At 48.5% G+C, this 20104-nt stretch overlaps 1 protein-coding gene across 2 annotated transcripts in view; it reads right to left on the bottom strand.

The window, feature by feature from the left end:
• Positions 1-483: 483 nt before the first annotated feature.
• Positions 484-20104, bottom strand: part of Podxl (podocalyxin like) — a 50742-nt gene continuing 31121 nt past the window's right edge. The window contains exons 2-9 of one of the 2 annotated variants that reach the window (XM_023709859.1): positions 10048-10638; positions 8452-8708; positions 8060-8161; positions 5394-5541; positions 4977-5038; positions 4632-4799; positions 3769-3897; positions 484-3175 (exon numbers count right to left, since the gene is read on the bottom strand). In XM_023709859.1, coding sequence (XP_023565627.1) covers positions 2978-3175; positions 3769-3897; positions 4632-4799; positions 4977-5038; positions 5394-5541; positions 8060-8161; positions 8452-8708; positions 10048-10638 — 1655 coding nt within the window. In that variant the 3' untranslated portion in view covers positions 484-2977. The remainder of the gene's footprint in view (positions 3176-3768; positions 3898-4631; positions 4800-4976; positions 5039-5393; positions 5542-8059; positions 8162-8451; positions 8709-10047; positions 10639-20104) is intronic. The other variant, XM_023709860.1, reaches the window with a different exon arrangement.

Below are 20104 nucleotides of genomic sequence, written 5' to 3'. Positions count from 1 at the left end.
CATCTGCAGGCCAAATAACCTGTCACCAGCCTGTCTTCTTGTATTTCATTTTTTTAAACAAAACAAAAAACTTTCTAGTAAGATATTTACATTCTTGTTGGGGGGGGAACCTCAATGTTTTTTTCTAAGTATATTCACTTAAAGCAGTGCAAAATAGATTAACATGTGGCTGTTGTATTTACATTGTCAAAACATGTATACCAGTTTGAATTTGTTCTTCAAAGTTTCTCCAGTATATTGTCAAAGAAAAAATAAGCTAAATCTCAAAAAGTAGTTTAAATAAACCTGCTCATTTTCTTTGTGAAGAAAGGGTAAATCTGGTGTGTCTAGATGAATCCCTGTTGTCCTTAGATGCATGCTCCTTCACATGTCCTTAAGCACAGTGGCTTCTCTCCCCACTCACATGACAGCTCAAACTGGGTTTCATCCAATCGAAGTCATCAGACCCATGGTTTTTGTAGCTTTGGGATCATCAGACCCATGGTTTTTGTAGCTTTGGGATCATCAGATTCACAGTTTCTACAGCTTGGGGAAAGCAAAGAAATTGCCACTAAAGAACTCTTCTAAAGAAGTTAGAACTCTTTGATATGACTGGTTTAAAGTCTTGTTGAGCTGAGGTCCTGGTATTCTTCTTTACTCTTCTTGACCCCATGATCAGAATTATAGCATAGAGAACCCAATAAAGATGCAGGAAGGAGATGGCTTCCAGGTGCTGCCAGAGCGGCCTACTGACACAGGTGTTTCAGCAGCAGCAGCGAACCAACAGCAACCTATCATATTCTGACACTGCACTAAAGGCAGCAAAACTTGAAGGCAGAGAAAGACGGGAACTACTGGGTCACCTCAAAGCCTCCCGGCTTCTTCCTGGGCAGAGCCATGGAGATTCCTCCTAACCATCACTTCTCCCTGGTGCCCACAGTTATCACCTGTACCTGAGAGCCCTTGGGGTTGCAGTGTCTGATCCTTTTGTAGAAGTGATATTTGCTATCACTGTCAAATGCCCTAGCTGGTCAATGTGACCCAGAATCCACAAAGGAGCAATAACCTAGCCTTTTACAGAGATACCAGGACAAAACCACAGGGGAGATAGAACCCAATGGTGGGCATAAAGGAAACAAGCAGACCTCTTTCCAGAATAAAAGTATTTCTTATATTTCCCCTTAACCTGGCATTGTTCTCTATCCTGCTCCAAAAGCCCAAATGCTAGAGAACATGGCAGGTATTTGTCAAATGAACATTAACTCTTGAGATCTCAGTGGGGTCCCTTGATTTTCTGGCTGTCTTTTTCCCTTACGATATGAAAAAGCTACAGACTAAAGATGGAATCAGGCAGCCAAGGAAGGCCAAAGGTCTTCCCCCTAGGTTCCCTACCTTTTCTTAAATAAGTTGCTCCAAAGCAGACAATTGGTTCCAGGAATTTATGCCCAGGAACAGTACAGACCATGGCCCAAAGTTCACAATTGCATGCATGATCCCACCTTCCCAGAAGTCGAGGTGAACCTTACTATGTCTAGCCCTTGGGAGCCCTCTGTAGGTAGCTAACTTCTGAGCCTATAAAAGCCATGGTGGGGAACAGACATGGCTTTGTGTTTCCCTGAGATGCCACCAGAAACAGGAGAACTGGCAAGGTCCCACCAGGAATACAGAGAAGAACCAGCAAGGCCTAGCTCCATGCAGGACAGTAGGAAACTAGGGACTTTAAAATTCACTGCATGTTCTGGGCTTTTCTCTGTGGCACAGGAGATTCTCTATCAATCAGACTGAAAGCCTTCAGTAGTTTGAGCTCTGGCATTTGGCAGTGGAGGGCTAGATTAAAAAACAACAAAACCAAATACAACAGAACTCTTAGCAAATTGAAAATGTCTCTGAGTTTCCTAAGAAACAGCAACATCTGTCTTCTGGTGGTTTCAACTGATTGTCCAATGAAACATATCTCTGCCCTGGAACTACTCTCAACACCTGGGCCACACAGATCCATCCCATCGGTGAGCAGTGTACAAAGAAACATGTCAGGTACTACTGAAAATGTCTGTCCCTTGGGGGAACAGGTCAAAGATCTTGGGAGGGGGGCATCTTCAAGGAGAGGCTCTGGGGCAAGGGCCAGTGTGAGTATGGAGCCCAAATCAGCTGCCGTGGGGAAGCCTTCCTGGGATGGGATGCGCCCCTTTCTCTTCACCCAACTACCAATCCCTTCTACAGATCTCATTCACTCTGAGGGAAGAGGAAGTCCTGACCTCATTAAGCAAAATCTGAATCCAGAACAAGGGGTTCAAGATCATGAATGACCTCTGTTATTCCCAGGGGCACTGGGTCAGAGAGGGACTGAAAACTGAGTGAAAGAGTTTATAAAAGGAAAGAGGAGGTAAATGCTGGCAGGCAGGATTGAGTAGGAGATGGAAGCCCGGGACTTGTCCTTTTGCAGGGTCAGATCCCCTGGGACAGGGTGCAGCTCTGCTTTCCAGCCCCCCACCCCCACTGTAGTGTCACCCTCTGCCCAGCCAGGGAAGCTCTGAAGAGAGGGTACAAAGGAACACAGCAGTGTGACATGGTCCAAATGAGCACTGGAGTGAAGCAGGGAATCTGTCACCAAGTAGCTGTGTGACCTTGTGCAGCCCATTGCCTTCCTTAGGCCTCAGTCATGTCACCTGCAAAATGACGGTGTCTACTGGAGGATCTCTAACATCACTTCCATAGCCCTTCATCTCCTGTCTGCTCGTCCTTCTGCTCACCAGCAGCTCTGAGCTCAGGCACTAGTGGGTTACTTTACAAGAATAATCTAGACAGAATGTGATTTGTTCATCTTGAAAGGGGAAAAATTAAGGCCCTGAGGGAGTTGAGGCAGTAACCCTCAGAGTCCACTCCCTCCCCAGTCTTTCCCTCCTTGAATGAGGAGGCATTTTCTTCCCCAGCCCAAATGGCACTTCGGGTGGTCAGTCTGCAGCTCTGTGGCATGGATGGAGGCAGCCAATAGACCGGATTAGAGGTGTGTGTCTTCCTCCTCATCTAGGTCATCCTTGGACAGGTTGTCCAGAGGGACGATCCAGCTGTCCCCAAGCTCTCCATTAAGGTTGACCACCTTCTTCTCCTGCATCTCAGAAGAGGTCTCCATCACTTCCAGGGTTGGGTTGTCATGGTAACCATTTTCCACTGTCTGCAGCTCCTCAGTGAGTCGTTGCTAGATTGAGGAAAGTGATCAAGTAAAAAAAAGGCAATTTTAGAGGATTATGAGCCTTAAATATAACAAAATATAACACAAAATACAGTCCTAATATACAATATGTAGCTCCCTTTTCAACCCAGGGGCCCCAATTTATCTCCATTAAGCACTTGCCATTCTGATACAGGAGTGGCTGCTCCTGGAAGCCACTGGCTACCAGCCTGCCTACCTCACACAATGACTTGCCCTCTCATCCTAAAATTCCCAACTGGTTCTTGCATTTAGTCAGAAGACAAATGTGTGCCATCTGTGAAGATGGACCTTAGTTCTCACAGGTCCTCTCAGCCCTTTCTTTTCTCCCCCATTTGTTTCCCACAGCCTTTACAGGCTCCTACTTCACTCCATAGTATGGAAATGGCTAAGACCTATGAGAAAATGGCGTCCCTCAGCTTGGGTCCCTGAGGACCTCTCCAAGTCTGGGCAAGGTAGGAATGGCGGTGCCTGTGGCCGTTCCTGCTGCAGGCAGCACCCATCGGACAGTGAGTGGAGCACGCTCTGAGGCTCAGCCTTTGCTTGTATGTTAGGATCACCTGGGGGCTTTTAACACATACACTGATCCAGAGATCGGGTTCCCGTTGGAGCGCGAGGAAGCTAGGCATGGAAATGTTCTTACGGCTCCTGCTAGTGTGCAGCCAGGGTTGAGAACCAGGGATCGGGGTGGCACTGTCAAGATGGGAGTTCTAGTAAGGTAGGCGAAAGGTTTCAGTTAGACAGGCACACACAGGGCCATCTGTATCCAGGGCTTGCAGGAAAGCTCTGCAAGGTGGCTTGTACAAGCAAGCCCCTCAGAGATGTATGGCAGACAAGGACACACAGAGAATAAAGGCAGAGCCAGGCCTGAAGCCCTGTCCTTCTGCTCCAGAAGTCCTGTTCTTCCCTCTAGAAATGCATGCTCTTGATAACCCAGGCAGCAAGAGGCTGCTAAAAAGTGTTGGTGACCTGGATCAAAAATGTCCCCCAGATATTCATGTGTTCACAGGCAGGGCTCCTGGAAGGTGACCGGATTGGGAGGGCACTGATGGAATCAGTGTGGTAACCCACTGTGAGCGTGTAGCTGAACGGGCTGGGCTTGGCTGCAGGAAGGGCGTTGTGGCTCACCTCCACAGGCTGCCCCAGCAGCTCCTCCTTGCTATCTGGCTGCCATGCACCGAGGAGCTTTGCTCCACTGCGCCCTTCTACTGTGCTGTCTCTGCCTTGGAGCCAGCTGACCATGGACTAAACCCTCTGAAACCTGAGCCAAACGACTAAACCTCTTCTCCTTTAAGTTGTGGATGCCAGGTATTTTTGTCCTAGCAGTAGAAAAGTGACAGGCTGGTTCTGCCTGCCAAAAAGGCCCCAGTCCACTCACCCACTTTCCCCTGTCACTATGGAGTGACAGAATGACTGCTGCCCCGGCTGGAGCAGGAGGACCCACCTGATCCTTCCTCTGAGAGAAGCGCTGGTGGCAACAGCCGTAGAGGGCTGCAACGAGCAGCAGGAAGGACGCCATGCAGACAATGGTGATGATCAGGGGCATGCTGTACCGGTCGTCGAGTGTCTCTGATGGATGGTCATCCCCCAGCCTCATGTCACTGACTCCCAGCTGGCCAGAAAGGACAAGTGAGATGGTGAAAATGCAGGCCAGTCTCCACCCCACAAGCTCAGTTGCCACCACCCGACTCCTGGTAACCCAAGGACTCTTCCACATGCAGGGGGGACAATAGGCTCCCAGCAGAGGCTCCTCACCTGCCCCTCCCAGCACACAGTGGGGCCCATTTACCTCTTTTAGTTCATCCCATTGGTCCTTCAGTGATTTATACACATCCGTGGGAAGAAGGTTTGCTGTGGGAAAGATGGGGAGCTGCACCTTGGGAGCCCGGCTCCAAGTGACATGAGGTTGGAGGTGAGCCCCAGGAGGAGGGTATAGCATACAATTGACCACCCTGGGGGCCAGGGAGATGGCTCAGTGGAATAAGCGCTTCCCTGGCAAGCGCAAGGGCCTGAGTTCAATCCCTGGTTCCGACAAAAACAAACAAACAATTGCCACCTCTTGGGCAGCTCTGGGAAAGCACGTGGGTTGACCTGCATAGGGACTGGGGAGGGCGTGGCATCACCCAACCCATCCTCCAATGAAATGGCAGGCTCTTGCCAACCCCTTCCCACCCATATAAGCGTGGGCCTCCTGCCCCAGACTCACTATGAATGCTGATGTGTTTGACAGCCACAGCGTGGCTATCGGGAACAGGTCCTAGCAGTACAGTGCAATTATCTTGGCCAGGGTTGAAGTTGTCTTTGGCTGTTTGGCACAGCAATGTGACCAGCTTCTCATTCAGGAGGCTCTTGTTCTATTGTGAAGAGAACACAGATGATTCCTGAGGTGCGGTGAGAGCGGACCAGATGCAGGGAGCTTCCTGGGTCACTTCCCCTCTCCACACATGGCTCGTGCCATGCCCCGCCCTGCCAGGAGTCCAGCTCTGTCCTGAGCCAAGCCCCAGGCTCCTCAGCTTTGATCTTGACTCTGGTGCACAGCGCCTTCCCTCCAGTGCCACCTTCCCCCTCCAAGCTTTGTGCAGGTCAGGAATTGGTGTCCTGTACTGATTCAGCATGGCACTGCACCTCACCAGGGAGTGGGCGTGGGAGATAGGGGGATCTGGTGCTCTCTCAAGCTGCACAGTGCAGAGGCCTCAGGAGTGGGGGACCACAGCTCCCAGCAAGGTGGCCCTGCATCCCTCCCTGGGCTAGGACACTGAGGCCACAATCAGACTGGTGGGGAAGGCAAAGTGTGACTGCAAAGAGCAAAATAGGGACCCTGAAGATGAATAAGAATCCTTTATATACACAGCACAATGAAAACAGGTGGTCGAGGCTCAATTGCTTTAAAAAAAAAAAAAAAAAATATATATATATATATATATATATATACAGTAAAAGATACATTGTCATTAATCTTACCCCTCCCGCCTTCCTTGGAACACCCTCATCCCACCCTTCTTGCCACTTTCTGAAGCAGTTCCAGAAATCTTGGATCTTTTGTTGGTTGCCTTGCTAACGGCTGCCTCAGTGACCTCTACTGACTCAAAATGTTCGCTTTTCATGGTCATTTTGACTTTGAGAAGTGCCAGAGGTTACATGGTGCCAGAGCCGCCAAATAAAGCAGAAGCGCACACTGCTACATTTTGATGAGCCTGACTTTTCACTGGTGCCCATTAGCAGAATTCACACTATTTCTGACCACATTTAGTAAACAGACTCATGAAAAGACTTCCTAGGGGCTGGTGAGATGGCTCAGTGGTCTAAAGCACCTACTTGGAACAAGCTAAGCTAAGCAAAGCACAGAGACCGCGGTTCAATCCCCCAGTACCACATGCCAGCCGGCCCCGCCCCCTGGTGGGCTGAGCTGGCCACACACACACACACAATAAATGAATAAACTAATAAATTCTTTAAAAAAAAAAAAAAAAGAAAGAAAGAAAGAAAGGAGTTCCTGCACTGCATCACAAAGGGGCAAGAACAGGCAATGAGTGTGTTGAAAGCACACAGGGGTACTCTGAGGAGAGTAATGACAAAATTGTTTTCTTTTTTTTTTTGCGGAACCAGGAATTGAACTCAGGCCCTTGCGCTTGCCAGGGAAGTGCTTATTCCACTGAGCCATCTCCCCCGCCCCAAATTGTTTTCTAATAATGCAGAAAAAGTAAACATCCACTGAATATTGTTCACCCCTTCTATGTGTAAACAGGCCAAACATTGTGACCCACGGGGCTCCACCTACGACTTCCTCAGGCTCTGGGACAGTCTATCCTGACCACAGGAGAAACCCAGCTCTTGCTATCTTTCTTTCAAGAAAGGGGGCGGGACAAGATAGCTCAGCGAACTAAAGCGCCTGTTTAGGCAAGTGCAGGGACCATGTTTTTATCCCTGCCACCACATGCCGCACCAGACCCGTCTCTGAGCACGCTGAACCATCGACCTGCACACCCGTAATCCCCAGAGCTGGGAGGCTAAAAACAGGAGATCACTACGAGTCCAAGCTCTGTAGTGAAACCCTGTAACAACAAATACATTTAAAAAAACAAACAAACAAACAAACAAAAAAAAAAAAACACTTCTCTCAAACAATACACACCTGGGCAAATGTAGCCAAAAGATTATCCCCCAAACCTGACTCATGGAGGACACTGCTCTCTTTTAAAACTCTTTTAGGTAGGTGTATATTTCTGGAAGTTTCACTTGAGAAATAACAACAGAATGGAAATGCCCAAGAGAAAACAAAGACAGAAATACAGGCATTAAAGCATTGTGAGTCAGAGAAACCAAATTGGTACTGTAACTCCTGGGAGTGGTTGTAAAACTATGCACTGGCCAGGAGAGGGCAGCAGCGAGCCAGAGCCCGCCAGCACTCAACACAGCTCAGGGGCTTTTCAGAAAGAGCTGCGCATCCTGGCATCCCACATCCAGGGATGTTGGGGCAGGACACTGCAGGCGCTGCTCCCTACAGCCTCTCTCATACAAAACCTACACTCACACGGCCCACCCACAGAGGAGAAACCACAGGGGGTGGCTCCCTCCTGTTAACTAGGGAGTCTGTTATCTCCTGTCCAGCCCACAGCTCCTTGGGTCACATTCATTTTCTTAAAAACAAAACTCTCAGACACAGTGAAAGCTGCAGAGCCCAGTCCTGGCTCTAGCCCTGTGGGGTCCCGCTGGTGTGAACTGACTTAGAGGTCTGACCCTGGCTCATTGCTCTGTGAGGTGGGCCAGGGCCAATTCCCACGCAAATCCACAGCTCAGCTGCCTTCACCAGGGCCCCTCCAAGGGGGGGGGGGACCCACACAGGGCTCTCGTGCACACTGTCCCATGACTCACACAGTGGCTGCCTCCCAGGTTGGCCTCTGAGTTGGTTCTCTCACTTGTCCAGTTCAAGATGAGCAGCTTGTCCATCGGCTCCTGGAGAGACTCGCAACGTACCTGGAAGAAGCCACCGTATGGAGGCTCAGGCAAGCTGAGGGTCCTGGACTCTCCCCGGGGTGGGTGATAGAAAGGAAGAATTTGTGGCAAGCTGGGGCTGCTACAGACCAGATACGTCCTTGGTGACCCGGCTGTCTTAGCAGCTTTTGGGGGAGAGAGGGGGACAGGCAGAGTGACAGACAAATGGACAAAATCTCTTCATAGCCTAGGAGGAAACCTGAGGGCCGAGCACTGAAACACTTTTCTTTACATCTGGCCTCTTTTGTTCATCCTATGCATCACGGAATTACCGTCTTATTCCCAAAACTCCAGAGTTCAGCAGGTATGCTGGGGCCTGGGGAAGCCAAAACAGTGCTGAAGCCTGGGGGTCCCTTCACACTGGTTGTGGTCACAGTTCCCGCTGTGGAGTCCACACGCTGTGCTGTCCCAGTGGAAGGGTACAGAGGGCTGGGAGGCGCCGGGCTTCTTGGCACGGGGCTGCCCACCACCTGGCTGGTGGGCTGCATGCTGGAGGTCTGCTGAGTTCTGATGGACACATCCACTGGTACTGTGATGGGGGAAGCAGAGAGAAGGGAGTCACACCCTGCAAAGGTCTCTGCTGGCTTCAGGACTCATGCAAGCTGGGGCCACTAAGCAGGCCGTGAGGATGAAGAGACAGAAGTGACAGTGGAAGGCCCAGTGCTATTTTGCAAGACAGGTCAGACTGGACCCCCAGCTGGACCAAGAAGTCACAACAGTGGTATCCCTGGCCACAGCTAGCACTCGTCAAGCACTATGACATGCGGTGTCAAGGGAATTTTCCTAGAGGAAGGGACCCTCCTTATCCCCACAAGGAGACTGAAGCTTGGAGTGACTTTGGGGTTTGCCTGAGGTCATATGCCAGGGGTGCTGGAGGGGGATGTGCATAGACCTGTCCACCTCAGAGACCCACGTTCCCCACAGGGCCTGACTGCTGTCTCCCACCATGACCGGCTGTGAACTCTTCCAGAAGCTGCAGAGCCACCGAGCTGCTAGAAATGCAGTCTCAGCCTCACCCCCGAAGTTCTGCTTCAGCAGATCTTGGGGTGGAGCAGGATTTTGAGGCTCACAATCCATCAGTAGAATTTGAATTGAACTTACCAGACTAAGGCCAGCACTTTATTTAGTTTATGTATTTTGCAACAGAGTCTCACTACGCAGCTCAGACTCATAGTGATCCTCTTATTTTTAGCCTCCCCAGTGCTGGGGTTACAGGTGTGGGCCACCATGCCTGGTCTTGGTGGCTGACTCAGCGTGCCTGGGGGTAGGACTGGTGCTGCATGTAGTGTTTGACCCAGGTTTGATCCCTGCACAGGTCCCTGCACTTGCCGAAGAAGGTTCTTAGTCTGCTGAGCTATCTCACTGACATGAAACCAGCACTTCAAAAGGAAATAGAACAACAACAACAAAAAAATACCTGGATGTATAACATAGTGAGTCCTACTTAGTCAAACTACTGGTACATATTATGTGTGCTTTTTGGAGTATAACATAACGCTCAAGTTTCTGTGCTTCTTATGATGGGTTGCCATCAAATAGGTCTGAGAAGTACTGTTCTAGAACCTTCTAATACCCTTCATCCATCACCACGCTGTCTTGCCTGTGGCTAAGACTGCTGGCTTGATTATGTACTCAAATGGGCAGGACAGAACATGGAACGCTCATCAGAATACGTGCACTGTGACCTCTGCTGAACCCTGAAGTAGGAAGCCAGATGAATGCAAGTAGAAGAGACCAGATAGTTCACTGTTATCTACACCTTCATTTTTAGCTGATCAGATATCTAGAGGGAAAACCAAAAAACCTGAAGAGTTTCTTCTTGCCCGGAAAAATAAAAATGAAAACTAAACCACCACGGTCTTACTTACTTTGAGTGGTGAGCATCGTCTGGGTTATATGACTGAGACTAGGAACAGGTATAAGGCTTGAATTATTGGAAGCTGTGAGAGGGCTGTCCTGTCCCTGAGGCGAGGTCCTTGAGATCACAGTGGCAGCACTGGCTGCTAGGTGGCTGATGTGGGTGGTTGAGTTTTCTGCACTGGCCAGTGAAGGAGTAGATGCTATGGTCTTCAGAAAGGCCGAAGTTGTTGGTGGGATTCCTGAAGTGGTCACAATGTGTGTGGTAGCTGGGTCAACATTCCTGTTGCTTGTGGTCTCGGGCTTGGTGGTGGCGGCGGGGGTGGTGGGGTTGCTGGAGGTCCCATTCTGTGAGTTCCCGGTAGTTGAAGCACCTGTGCCACTCAAGTCAGAGGATGGAGACACAGTGTTTGTCTTGTTGAGCTCATTTTCCAAACCATTCCCATGGTCTGTAGCTGGTAAGTTTGAGAGCTCTTTTGGGGCACTCACGTCGGTGCTCATGGGAACTGGGGATGAGCTCGACTGGTTTGCAGATGCAGATGATGTCACGGGTTTCGTAGTAGGAGTCATTGAGGCAGCTGTGCTGCTGGAGTGGACCGTTGCTGACAAAGATGACAAAGGGCCAAGTTAGGATCTCAGGCGGAGTCTCTTGCCCAGTTTGTTCCCACTCCCATCCCTATTATCTGCCTTGCTGAAGGCCTGGGGCCCTTCTGAGCTGAATTTTTCCTGGAGTTCCAGACCCTCCTTGAAGGAGGCCAAGAAAGACACAGAAGAGGGAAGTTCCACAAAAAGAGAGGGCAAGGCCAGCTCAGCTGGCACACAGAGTCTGCAGGGGTCTCTGCATTCCCCCCTGACCCACACACAACCCTTTGAGTCTGTCCACAGCTCCCGGTCTCCATAGCACCCAGAACAAAATGCCACAGAGATGCTGGGGCTGCTGCCTGCTGAGGTGGCCAGGCCCTACTGCAGGACAAGCGGGTGCCTGGCAGCCCTTCCCAGGGAAGGTGTGATAAACTTGAGTCACACAAATGACAGTTTCAGTGTGACTGGGCTGTGCTACTGGAAGAAGGGTACAGAATCCCTGGGCTCTGTGCAGCATGGTGACATCCCCTTGGGGGAGAGGCCAGGGAAGAAAAGACTTTATTGGTTTAACCAGATATTTAGTGAGCACACCACTGCATGAGAAATCTCCTGCTGGACCCTGCAGATATAATGGTGAAAGACACAGAACAACTAAACAGGTTTCGGTGACTACAAGGAGAATGTGAACAAGGAACTGATGCAGAGGGCAGCGGAGGTGGAGGCAAGGAAAGGTGGCCCTGCAGCGACTGTTAAGCTAAGGCCTGAGGGAGACAAAGCAAATGCTGTAGCTGGGCAGACCACCCTCCGACAGAGGGACCAGCACCTTCAAAGGCCCCCAGATAGGGACAGGGGCCCCGAGAAGACACAAATGCCTGGAACATAGCTGGGAAGGGAAAGAGTGGCTCAGGAATACAGCTTCCCGGTAGGGTACCTCTGATTCAAACCAAACATTTTTGAGAGTAACAGAAGGGCTCTCTTAAAAATCACACAACACTCCGGTTCTGAAAAAAAAAAAAATCACACAACAGCAAAGCCTAGCGGTATGCTCCTGCAACCCCAGCACTTGGGCAGCTACAGCAGGGGAGCTGCAAGTTCAAACCCAGTCTGGGGAACTCAGTAATTTAGCAAGTTGGTAAGACACTGGCTCAAAATAAAAAATAAAAGCACAAGGGCTTTAGCTTACTATGAAGGCCTTGAGTTCGATCTCCAGTATCACAAAAAAAAAAAAAAAAAAGAAGAAGAAGAAGAAGAAGAAGAAGAAAAAAGAAAAAGAAAGAAAGACATATCGAAGCTGGGCTTAGTGGTGCATACCTGTGTTCTCAGCAAGGCTGAGGCGAGGAAACCACAGATTTAAGCCCAGCCTGGAAAATCAAACGAGTTCAAAGTCAGCCTGAACTACATAGCAAGAACCTGTCTCACAAAGACAAAAGACAAAACAAAAATGTATCTAGATAAAATGAAACATTAAGTTCAGAAGCTGAATAAGGATTTTAAACTTTGGCTGTAAACAGAAGTCATCAATGAAGCTCACGAGAGCAAGTTTTTAGGCTGAGAAACACAAGCTTGCTTGCTGCTTTGGGGTCCTGCAAGATCAGAGAGAGAGAACCCAAAGTAGGAAGGTGAGCTATGAGCTGTCTCATCAGAAGTCAAGGAGACAGGCCAAGCATGGCGGCGTGTGCCTGTAATCCCTGCACTTGGGAGACTGAGGAAGGAGGGCTGCTGCAAGTTTGAGGCCAGCCTGGACTACATACTGAGTGTACTTACTGAATCTAGGCCAGCACAGACTACTTAGCGAAACTGTGTCTCAAAAAACAAACAAACAAAAAAAGCCATGGAGATGGCCAGGCAAGGGCCACCTGTGGGCCGCTCTGAGTGCTGGGGATGAGTGGAGAAAGGAGTCAGGGCATCGCAGGCTTCCTTATGCAGCAAGTGGGGGGAAGAGAAAGTCTGGTGGTTTAATTCCTGGCTTTCCACCTGCAGCAGAAGAAAGGCCATTGTGAGACAGAGTGCGGCCACCCCCAACCACTCTCTGCAGCTGGCCATCTCGCTGGCATCTACACACTTCTGTCTGGGCAATCCTTCACCCCATGAGACTCAGGGCAGCAGAAAGTGCCCTTATTAGGGTCTGAATGTGCCAGCCTCCCCCACAGCGAGAAAGCTCTGTGCGCTGGCTACACTTGGTCCAGCTAAGGAGGAAGAGGCAGTGGGTAGTGAGAAGCACAGTGGCTGGGGACCCTGCTCAAGGCATCCAGAGCCACAGGCAGGCCCAGCAGTGCACAGCCCGCTGAAGGTCCCTCCCTGTGGTCTCTGCCTTGCCAGGGGACTCTGCAAACCAGGCAGCACCCCAATGCCTAACATGAAGATCTTATTGCTAAAAAGGAGAAATATATCAAGGAGTTATGATGGGTAGCAGGGTTTCCAGGATTAATTAGTGAGGAGGCCTCGCTGGGGCCAAAGGCAGTCAAATCTCTATGTAGTGGACAGGACTCCAGTATCTAGCTATGGTTTGCCAGGTGCCCCCTGTCCAATGCTTTGCCATTTGTTTGTTGTACAATATCAAGGAACTGAATCCAGGGCTTCACACTAAGATGTTCTTCCCCCAGCCCTTTATTTTATTTTATTTTATTTTATTAAAAAAAAAAAATCTCGTTGAGTTGCCAAAGCTGAGCTTGAACTCCTGATCTTCCTGCCTCAGCCCTCTAGAGCACTGGGGTTATGGTGTGCTGCCTACCCAGCTGGGCTTGCCCTTCTTGTAGGTCCTAAAGTAATGGTACTTCTTGTCATGAATAGTACCTGACAGGATGTACTAGATTGGTGAGGGAGATGACGTGTCAGCATGGCTGGGGCTCAGCGAATTCAAGGGATGAACAGTGGGATGGCTACTGTTCACTGTGTTGATGAGCTGTGTCACTGCCTGGGGCCACTCCACACTGGACCTACTGACAGTTTAGAGTCCATGTTTCTCTGTTATAGGAAGTCGCGCATTATAAGACATTGGGTCACATGCCTGGCCTCTGTCCACAATATGGATGGAAGTAGCACATACACATAATTTCTGCTGGCTGGGACAACTAAAACCATGTCCAGCTATTGGCCAAACAAAGCCCCCTGGGGAAGATGAACCACTACTCAATGAAAACTACTAGCTTACATAAAGAAAGAAGGTAACATCCAGGCATGATGGTACACACCTATAAACTCAGCTATTTGGGAGGTTGAAGCAGTATGAGCCTAGCTTGGGAAACTTTACAAGACCTCGAGCCAAAGTTTTTAAGAAACAAAAAGGGCTGAGGATGTCCCTCAGTGCTTAGTGTCCCTGGATTCAGTCCCGAGCAGCGTAGAAAGAAACCTCAAATCCCTAAATCCTCCTATCAAAGTATAGAATGAAAACCAATCTTTCTAAGACCGTACTAAGGGAATCTGCTTGCAGCTGAAGGGCTGGGAAAGCCAACAGCTGGATCCCACAACTGCCATATTACAGGGCTGAATTAACACACAACCTCACCATGCCACTTCTGTAGAACTGGGACCCTTGGAATCGGCCGGTGATTAGGAAGAAGGCGGATAAACGAGACTACACATAATCCCCAGCTCCAGTGGAATTCACTTCCTGTAGGCCCGACTGGCTGCTCTGTCTGATAAGGCTATGCCAGCCTTGCTGGAGACGCTCCAGAACTCCCGAGTCACGGGCACAGAAACGGAAGCGCCTCAGTATTCCTGCCCTTCTTCATTGTCTTCAGTCTGCACCCACGTTCCAGTTCCAGTATGTCCCGAGGACACAGATTTGCAGTCTGACCCAGGAAAATACTTGTATGCTAAAAATACTTACGAAGTATCTAGCAGATATGCCTAAGGGCATGAGGTCAGGGAAGGATCAGTTTCTATATCAGACTGAATTGGCCACTGTGGCATTTTATATTCCATGTGCAGTTTCACACAGCTAGGGACATTCTAGCTTTTTCTTGTTGGTTGACTATAGCCTGGACACAACGGTAACTTCTGCATTAAACAACTGAAACAACGCAACAGAGTTGAGGGTTGGGAGGAGCTTTTAAGAGGCAGGGGCTGAAGGGAGGTACCTGGCTCTTGAACACTCTCGTGAGGAAGGGACTGATGCTGGTCTGGTGGGGTTGGTTAGGTATCCCAGGACTAGTGACGTTCCGTGAGAGCAGGCCGTTGTCACAGAGAGGGCCTGAGATCTCCCTGTCCTCTTAATTCTGCTCATACCATGTAAGCTTTCTCCAACATGTGCTTCTGCCACATGCTACCTCCCACCCTGCCAAAAAGCCTTCACGGAGAACTAGCCCGTGGCTGTTTGGTCTTCCTAAGCATCATAAACATGAGCCAAATCAACTTCTCTTCTTTATAATGTAGCCAGCATCTGGTATTTTGTTGCACAACCAAAAATGCACTGGGACAGGAGCTGCCAAAAAGTTCCCTGAAATAATGTATAAAAAGAAATCCTAAGTACTAGAGCAAGAAAAACTTGAAATGCTTATCCTACATGATCTGCTCACTACACTCTAACTTTGTCCCCTGACACAGCTCAAATGTCACTCCCTTCATACAGCTTTCAAAAATACTGCATTTCATGAGTTCTAGGATACACATCTGTCACATCCCCGAAATGAGGATACATTCTAAATGACTACAGAGGGACAGTGGTTGGGGTTTTTTCCTAAGTGACTGATAAAAGCATAGCACATCGTGTAACTGATAGTGTCCTGGATGTGCTCATCTATGGGACATTACTGGAAGTGTAGGTCACACCATGAGCGAGCTCTGTGGTGCCTGTCCCTCACTGGCCACATGTGTTAGGAGGAAATACTGGTTTCATGTAGGGCAGGGGTGGAAGGCAAGATCAGAATTGACTTTCCAGGGAAAAGAAGTGTGTGCAAATCCACAATGGGCAGTCAGTCCAGCACCCTTATCAGAACAGTGCTCTTGGGTATTGTGAACAGTGGCTAAGAAGTCACATGTTCTTAAGCCTCCATCTATGGAGAGCTCACCAACTTCCTAGCTCCAGGCCCAGCACAGCAAGGCCTATGCTGACTGATGACAGAGAACACAGCAGGCATCCTTCAGTGAGCTGCAAACTCCTTTCAAAAGGCTGTTGTGACAATGTTACCTACTTGGTGGCTTCATGCAACAGAAATGAAAATTTTCTTTTGGTTCCGGAAGCCAGAGGGCTGACATCAGCAGAACCATACCCCACTCCCCGGGGAAGAATGTTTTCTTGCCTCTTGCTAGCAATTCTTGGTACTCCTTGGCTTGCAGCCTGCAACACAATAATCCCTGGCTTCATCAACACAAGCCTTCTTTCCTGTGTGTCTCTCCCTTCGGGGTGTTGGGAGTACTGGGAACCGAACCCAGGGCCTCGTGTACACAGCCTCCCCCCTTGTAAGTCCCCCAGTTGTTGCATGTAGGGGCCATCTGGATCCAGTATGAATTCACCTTGGCCTGATCACATGTGCAAAGACCCTGCTCCCAAAGGTCATTTTGTTCACAGTGTCACAGCCTAAGACTTGAACACTGTTAAATCTCATCTGCTCCCCCATGTCCTACTAGGAGAACTGGAGCTCTCAGTTGCACACATTAACAGGCAGCTCTCCTTTAAACAGAAAGTGAGGGCTGGGGATATAGCTCAGTGGCACAGTGCCTGCCTAGCAAGCGCAAGGCCAAGAGTTCGATTCCTGGTACCAAAAAAGAAAATAGTAAACATAAGACCAAAAATAGTCCCTTTGGGAAAAAAAAAAAACAAAACACAAAAAACCTTTAACCCTTTCTGATTCCTCGGCCACCGTGGCACCCGTGAATAAGCGAAAGGGGGGCAAAAAAAAAAAAAGCAGCGGATCCTGAAGTCCACCCTTGATTGCACACATCCTGTAGAAGATGGACTCATGGATGCTGCCAATTCCAAGCAGTTTCTCCAGGAAAGAATCGAGGTGAACGGCAAAGCCAAGAATCTCGGTGGCGGGTGATCACCAGTGAAAGGAGCAAGAGCAGCATCACCGTGACTTCCGAGGTGCCTTTTTCCAAAAGGTATTTGAAATATCTCACAAAAAAAATATTTGAAGAGACTAATCTATGTGACTGGTTGCATGCAGTTGCTAGCATCAAAGAGTTACAAATTACATTACTTCCAGATAAACCAGGACGAAGAGGAGGAGGAAGATGAGGATTAAAGCTCCTTTGTCTGGAATATTTTTTATGAGTTCTTGAATAAAACTTGGGAACCAAAATAAATAAATAAATAAACAGAAAGTGATTTTTTTATTTGTTTCTTGAGACAGGGCCTTACTGTGTAGTTTAGGTAGGGCTTGAACTCACTATGTGACCCAGGCAAGCTTCAAATTTACAGTGATCCGTCTGCCTCAGCCTCCCAAGTACTGAGAATATAGGCATGAGTCACCACTGGCTGAAAGTGAAAGTGTATTAAAAATACACTTAGCTTCCCTGGCAAGAGCAAGGGCCTGAGTTCAATCCCTGGTTCAGCAAAAAAAAAAAAAAAAAATACACTTAGCTAATAAAATACTTGAGCTGCCCAAAGCAGTGCCCACACCTCTGCTCCTGCGCAGTCTAGTGAAGATGTCTGTCTACACCAGGGAGCATAGGCAGCTTTGGTCTGCAGCTCTGCTGCTCTGAGGACTGGATGTGGGCTCATTTCCCAGCAATATGGCCCAGAGGGATGCTGTCAGTATGAGACCTTCCATTCATTCGGACGCCCCATATTCCTCCCTGCTTCATTATTTAGTAGCATGGAGGGCTCTTGGCAAGGCAAGTAAATCATGCACTTAATGCTCCTTGGTTTGGCCTTGAGAGTTCTGTAGGAGTGCCCTGTGCTCAGAGGACGAGGAAAGCATTCTGAACCATGACAGGGCTGGGGATGGAGACAAGGCAACTGGAACCACATGCAAATCAGGGCATGTCTGCATGTGGTGCTGCCCGCCTGTCATCACTGGGAGGCCAAGGCAGGAGGATTGCAAATTGAGCCCAGCTTGGACAATTTAGTGACACCGGGACCACTTGGTTATGAACCCACAAAACAACCTTCATAAAGAGCCACCTGGCTCCCCAGAGCCTCCTCCAGAGGGAGACAGACATCCTCCGGCTCAGGAGTATCCCAGCAAGTGTTGTCCTAGTGCCTTCTACCTCAACTTGCAAGCACTAGCCCTGTGTTCCTGCTCTTCAGCGTTCCTAACCACGAAGTCAACTCATTGGCTATTGGCTATGAATCGGTTCACATCTCACCTTGACATAATAACAACATATCCTACAGCCACAACGTAAATAAGTAGCCAACTCTTTCCTCATATACAAACTCCAAAAGTGAATTCAAGGATCAAACCATCGCAGCCTTGCACAAACACTCAGTGGCAGGCTGTTCTGCTGTCACGCCTGTGTAAAGGAGGCTGTGTGTGACAGCCCACCCACAAAGCATAAAAAGTACAAACCAAAGAGAAGATCCATAAACTTGTCTTTATCAGAGTTAAGAAGTTCATCAAACAAAACCACTGACTTACAATTTCAGCAAGCAAGAGGACAGAGCTGGGAAGAACCGCCCTCTACCCTTAAGAAGAAAGGAAGAGAAAAACCAAAGTCCTGATGATGGTCCCCTGTCCCATCAGGGAACTGAGACCAAAGAGAAAACACCTGCTCTAACCACAGGAGGCCCCTGCTCAGCCTCCAGGTAACTGCAGGGAGAATCAACCTAAGCACCTGCTTTGCCAGGACACGTTTCCATAGGAATATCATTTTGGTCTGTCTGTCTGTCCGAAGCATTTGCTTTGCCAGGACAAGTTTCAGTAGGAGTATCATTTTTGTCTGTCTGTCTCTGTCTGTGTCTGACCATTCATTTTGTGATGTTGGGGATGCTTATTAGGTGAGCACTGTAGCACTGAGCTATACTACACCCATAATTCCGGGTAAATTTTTCAGCAAGTTCTTAAAAGCTGAGCATGAGCTAGCGTGAAAGCAGCTATGGACATCGAAAGGAGCCCCAGAAGTGCCGAGAGGGAAGCCTTGAGAAAGCATGCCCCGGGGGTGGAGGTGGCTAGGGGAGAGGCTGGCTAGTGCTGGGAACCCCAGGCAGCCCGTGATCCTATTTGGCCAAGGAGAAAACCTTTCAGGGGTGCTCATTCTCAAAGCACAGGTGGAAGCCCACTGCAGCAGGGAAGAGAGCAGAAACAATACAAAAGGTTGCTAAGGGCGGTGTGCTAATAAGCATAATAAGCATTAGCATCTAACAGCACTGAGAAGGCTACACCCTCCGCAGCACTCCCACTGTGCTCCGTGCTTGTCCCCTCCTGAGGCCCATAGTCCGGCAAATGCAAGGAACAATGGAGTTGTTACTTGTTACTTGGAATTCTGCTAGGGAGAAAAAGAAAAGCATGAAAACAAAAGACCTACAGCCAAGCAGGGAGACAGAGATAATACTGGAGAACTTTTTAGGCTCTTGTAGACCGAGGGCACCCACAGCAACAACACACCTTAAACCTCACCCCTGATTAGATTAATACAAACCCTCACACTGAAGACACAGCAGAAGAAAAGCGCTATGGTTGCCAGAGGTAACCACTAAAGGGCTTTCTATCTATAGACTTGTCTATTCTAGACACTTCATGTAAAACAGTATCAGTGGTATTCTGTGACCAGCTCCTTTCACTTAGTTTGGTTTTCAAGGTTCACTTTAGTTTTTGAAGTTCTTCCATGTTTTTCTTTTAATGTTTATTGAAAAGCAACTATACTTCCACTTCACGGTAACAAACAAAAACAAAACAGTTACACGAGTAGTAAAATGTACACCCTGTACTAAATACATTTTAAAAATAGTAAAATATAAAACAGTGATGAATCTTGCCACAAATGTACAAGACTTATATATAGAAAACTAGAAACATTACAGAAAAATTAAAAATCTCAGGAATCACCTTAAGGAGAAACTCCTGAAGTTAACAATTTTCTACAAAAATCCAAAAGACTTGAAATCATTAAAAACCATTTTGATGGGGCCAGGAAGATGGCTCAGTGGGATAAGTGCTTCCCTGGCAAGCGCAAGGGCCTGAGTTCAATCCCTGGATTCACAAAAATAAATAAATAAATAAATAAATAACCATTTTGAAAAGGAAGAAAACTCTGGAAGACTAGTGTGACATTTCCAGAATTAATATACATTTGTAATATCGTATTTACCCCTTCAGCTTCTCATGCCAGGGAAACAACACAATGCTTGCACCTACAGCTCTGATTTACCAACAAGCTCCTCCACGTTGTGCAGGACTTCATTCCTTTTTATCGCTAAGTGATACTTCATTGCATGGAGCTGCTATGTTTGCTTATCTAGTCATTCATTCATGAACATCTGGGCTACTTCAGCTTTTAAATTATCAAGAATACTGCTGCTGGAGGCTAGGGAGATGGCTCAGTAGAATAAGTGCTTCCCTGGCAAGCGCAAGGGTCTGAGTTCAATCCCCGGTTCTGAAAAAA

Source organism: Octodon degus, unplaced genomic scaffold (assembly GCF_000260255.1).
Source record: "Octodon degus isolate 3935 unplaced genomic scaffold, OctDeg1.0 scaffold00015, whole genome shotgun sequence".
NCBI classification, from domain to species: Eukaryota; Metazoa; Chordata; class Mammalia; order Rodentia; family Octodontidae; genus Octodon; species Octodon degus.
The sequence above is the reverse complement of the archived record's forward strand: the minus strand, read 5'-3'. Positions and strand labels throughout refer to the sequence as shown.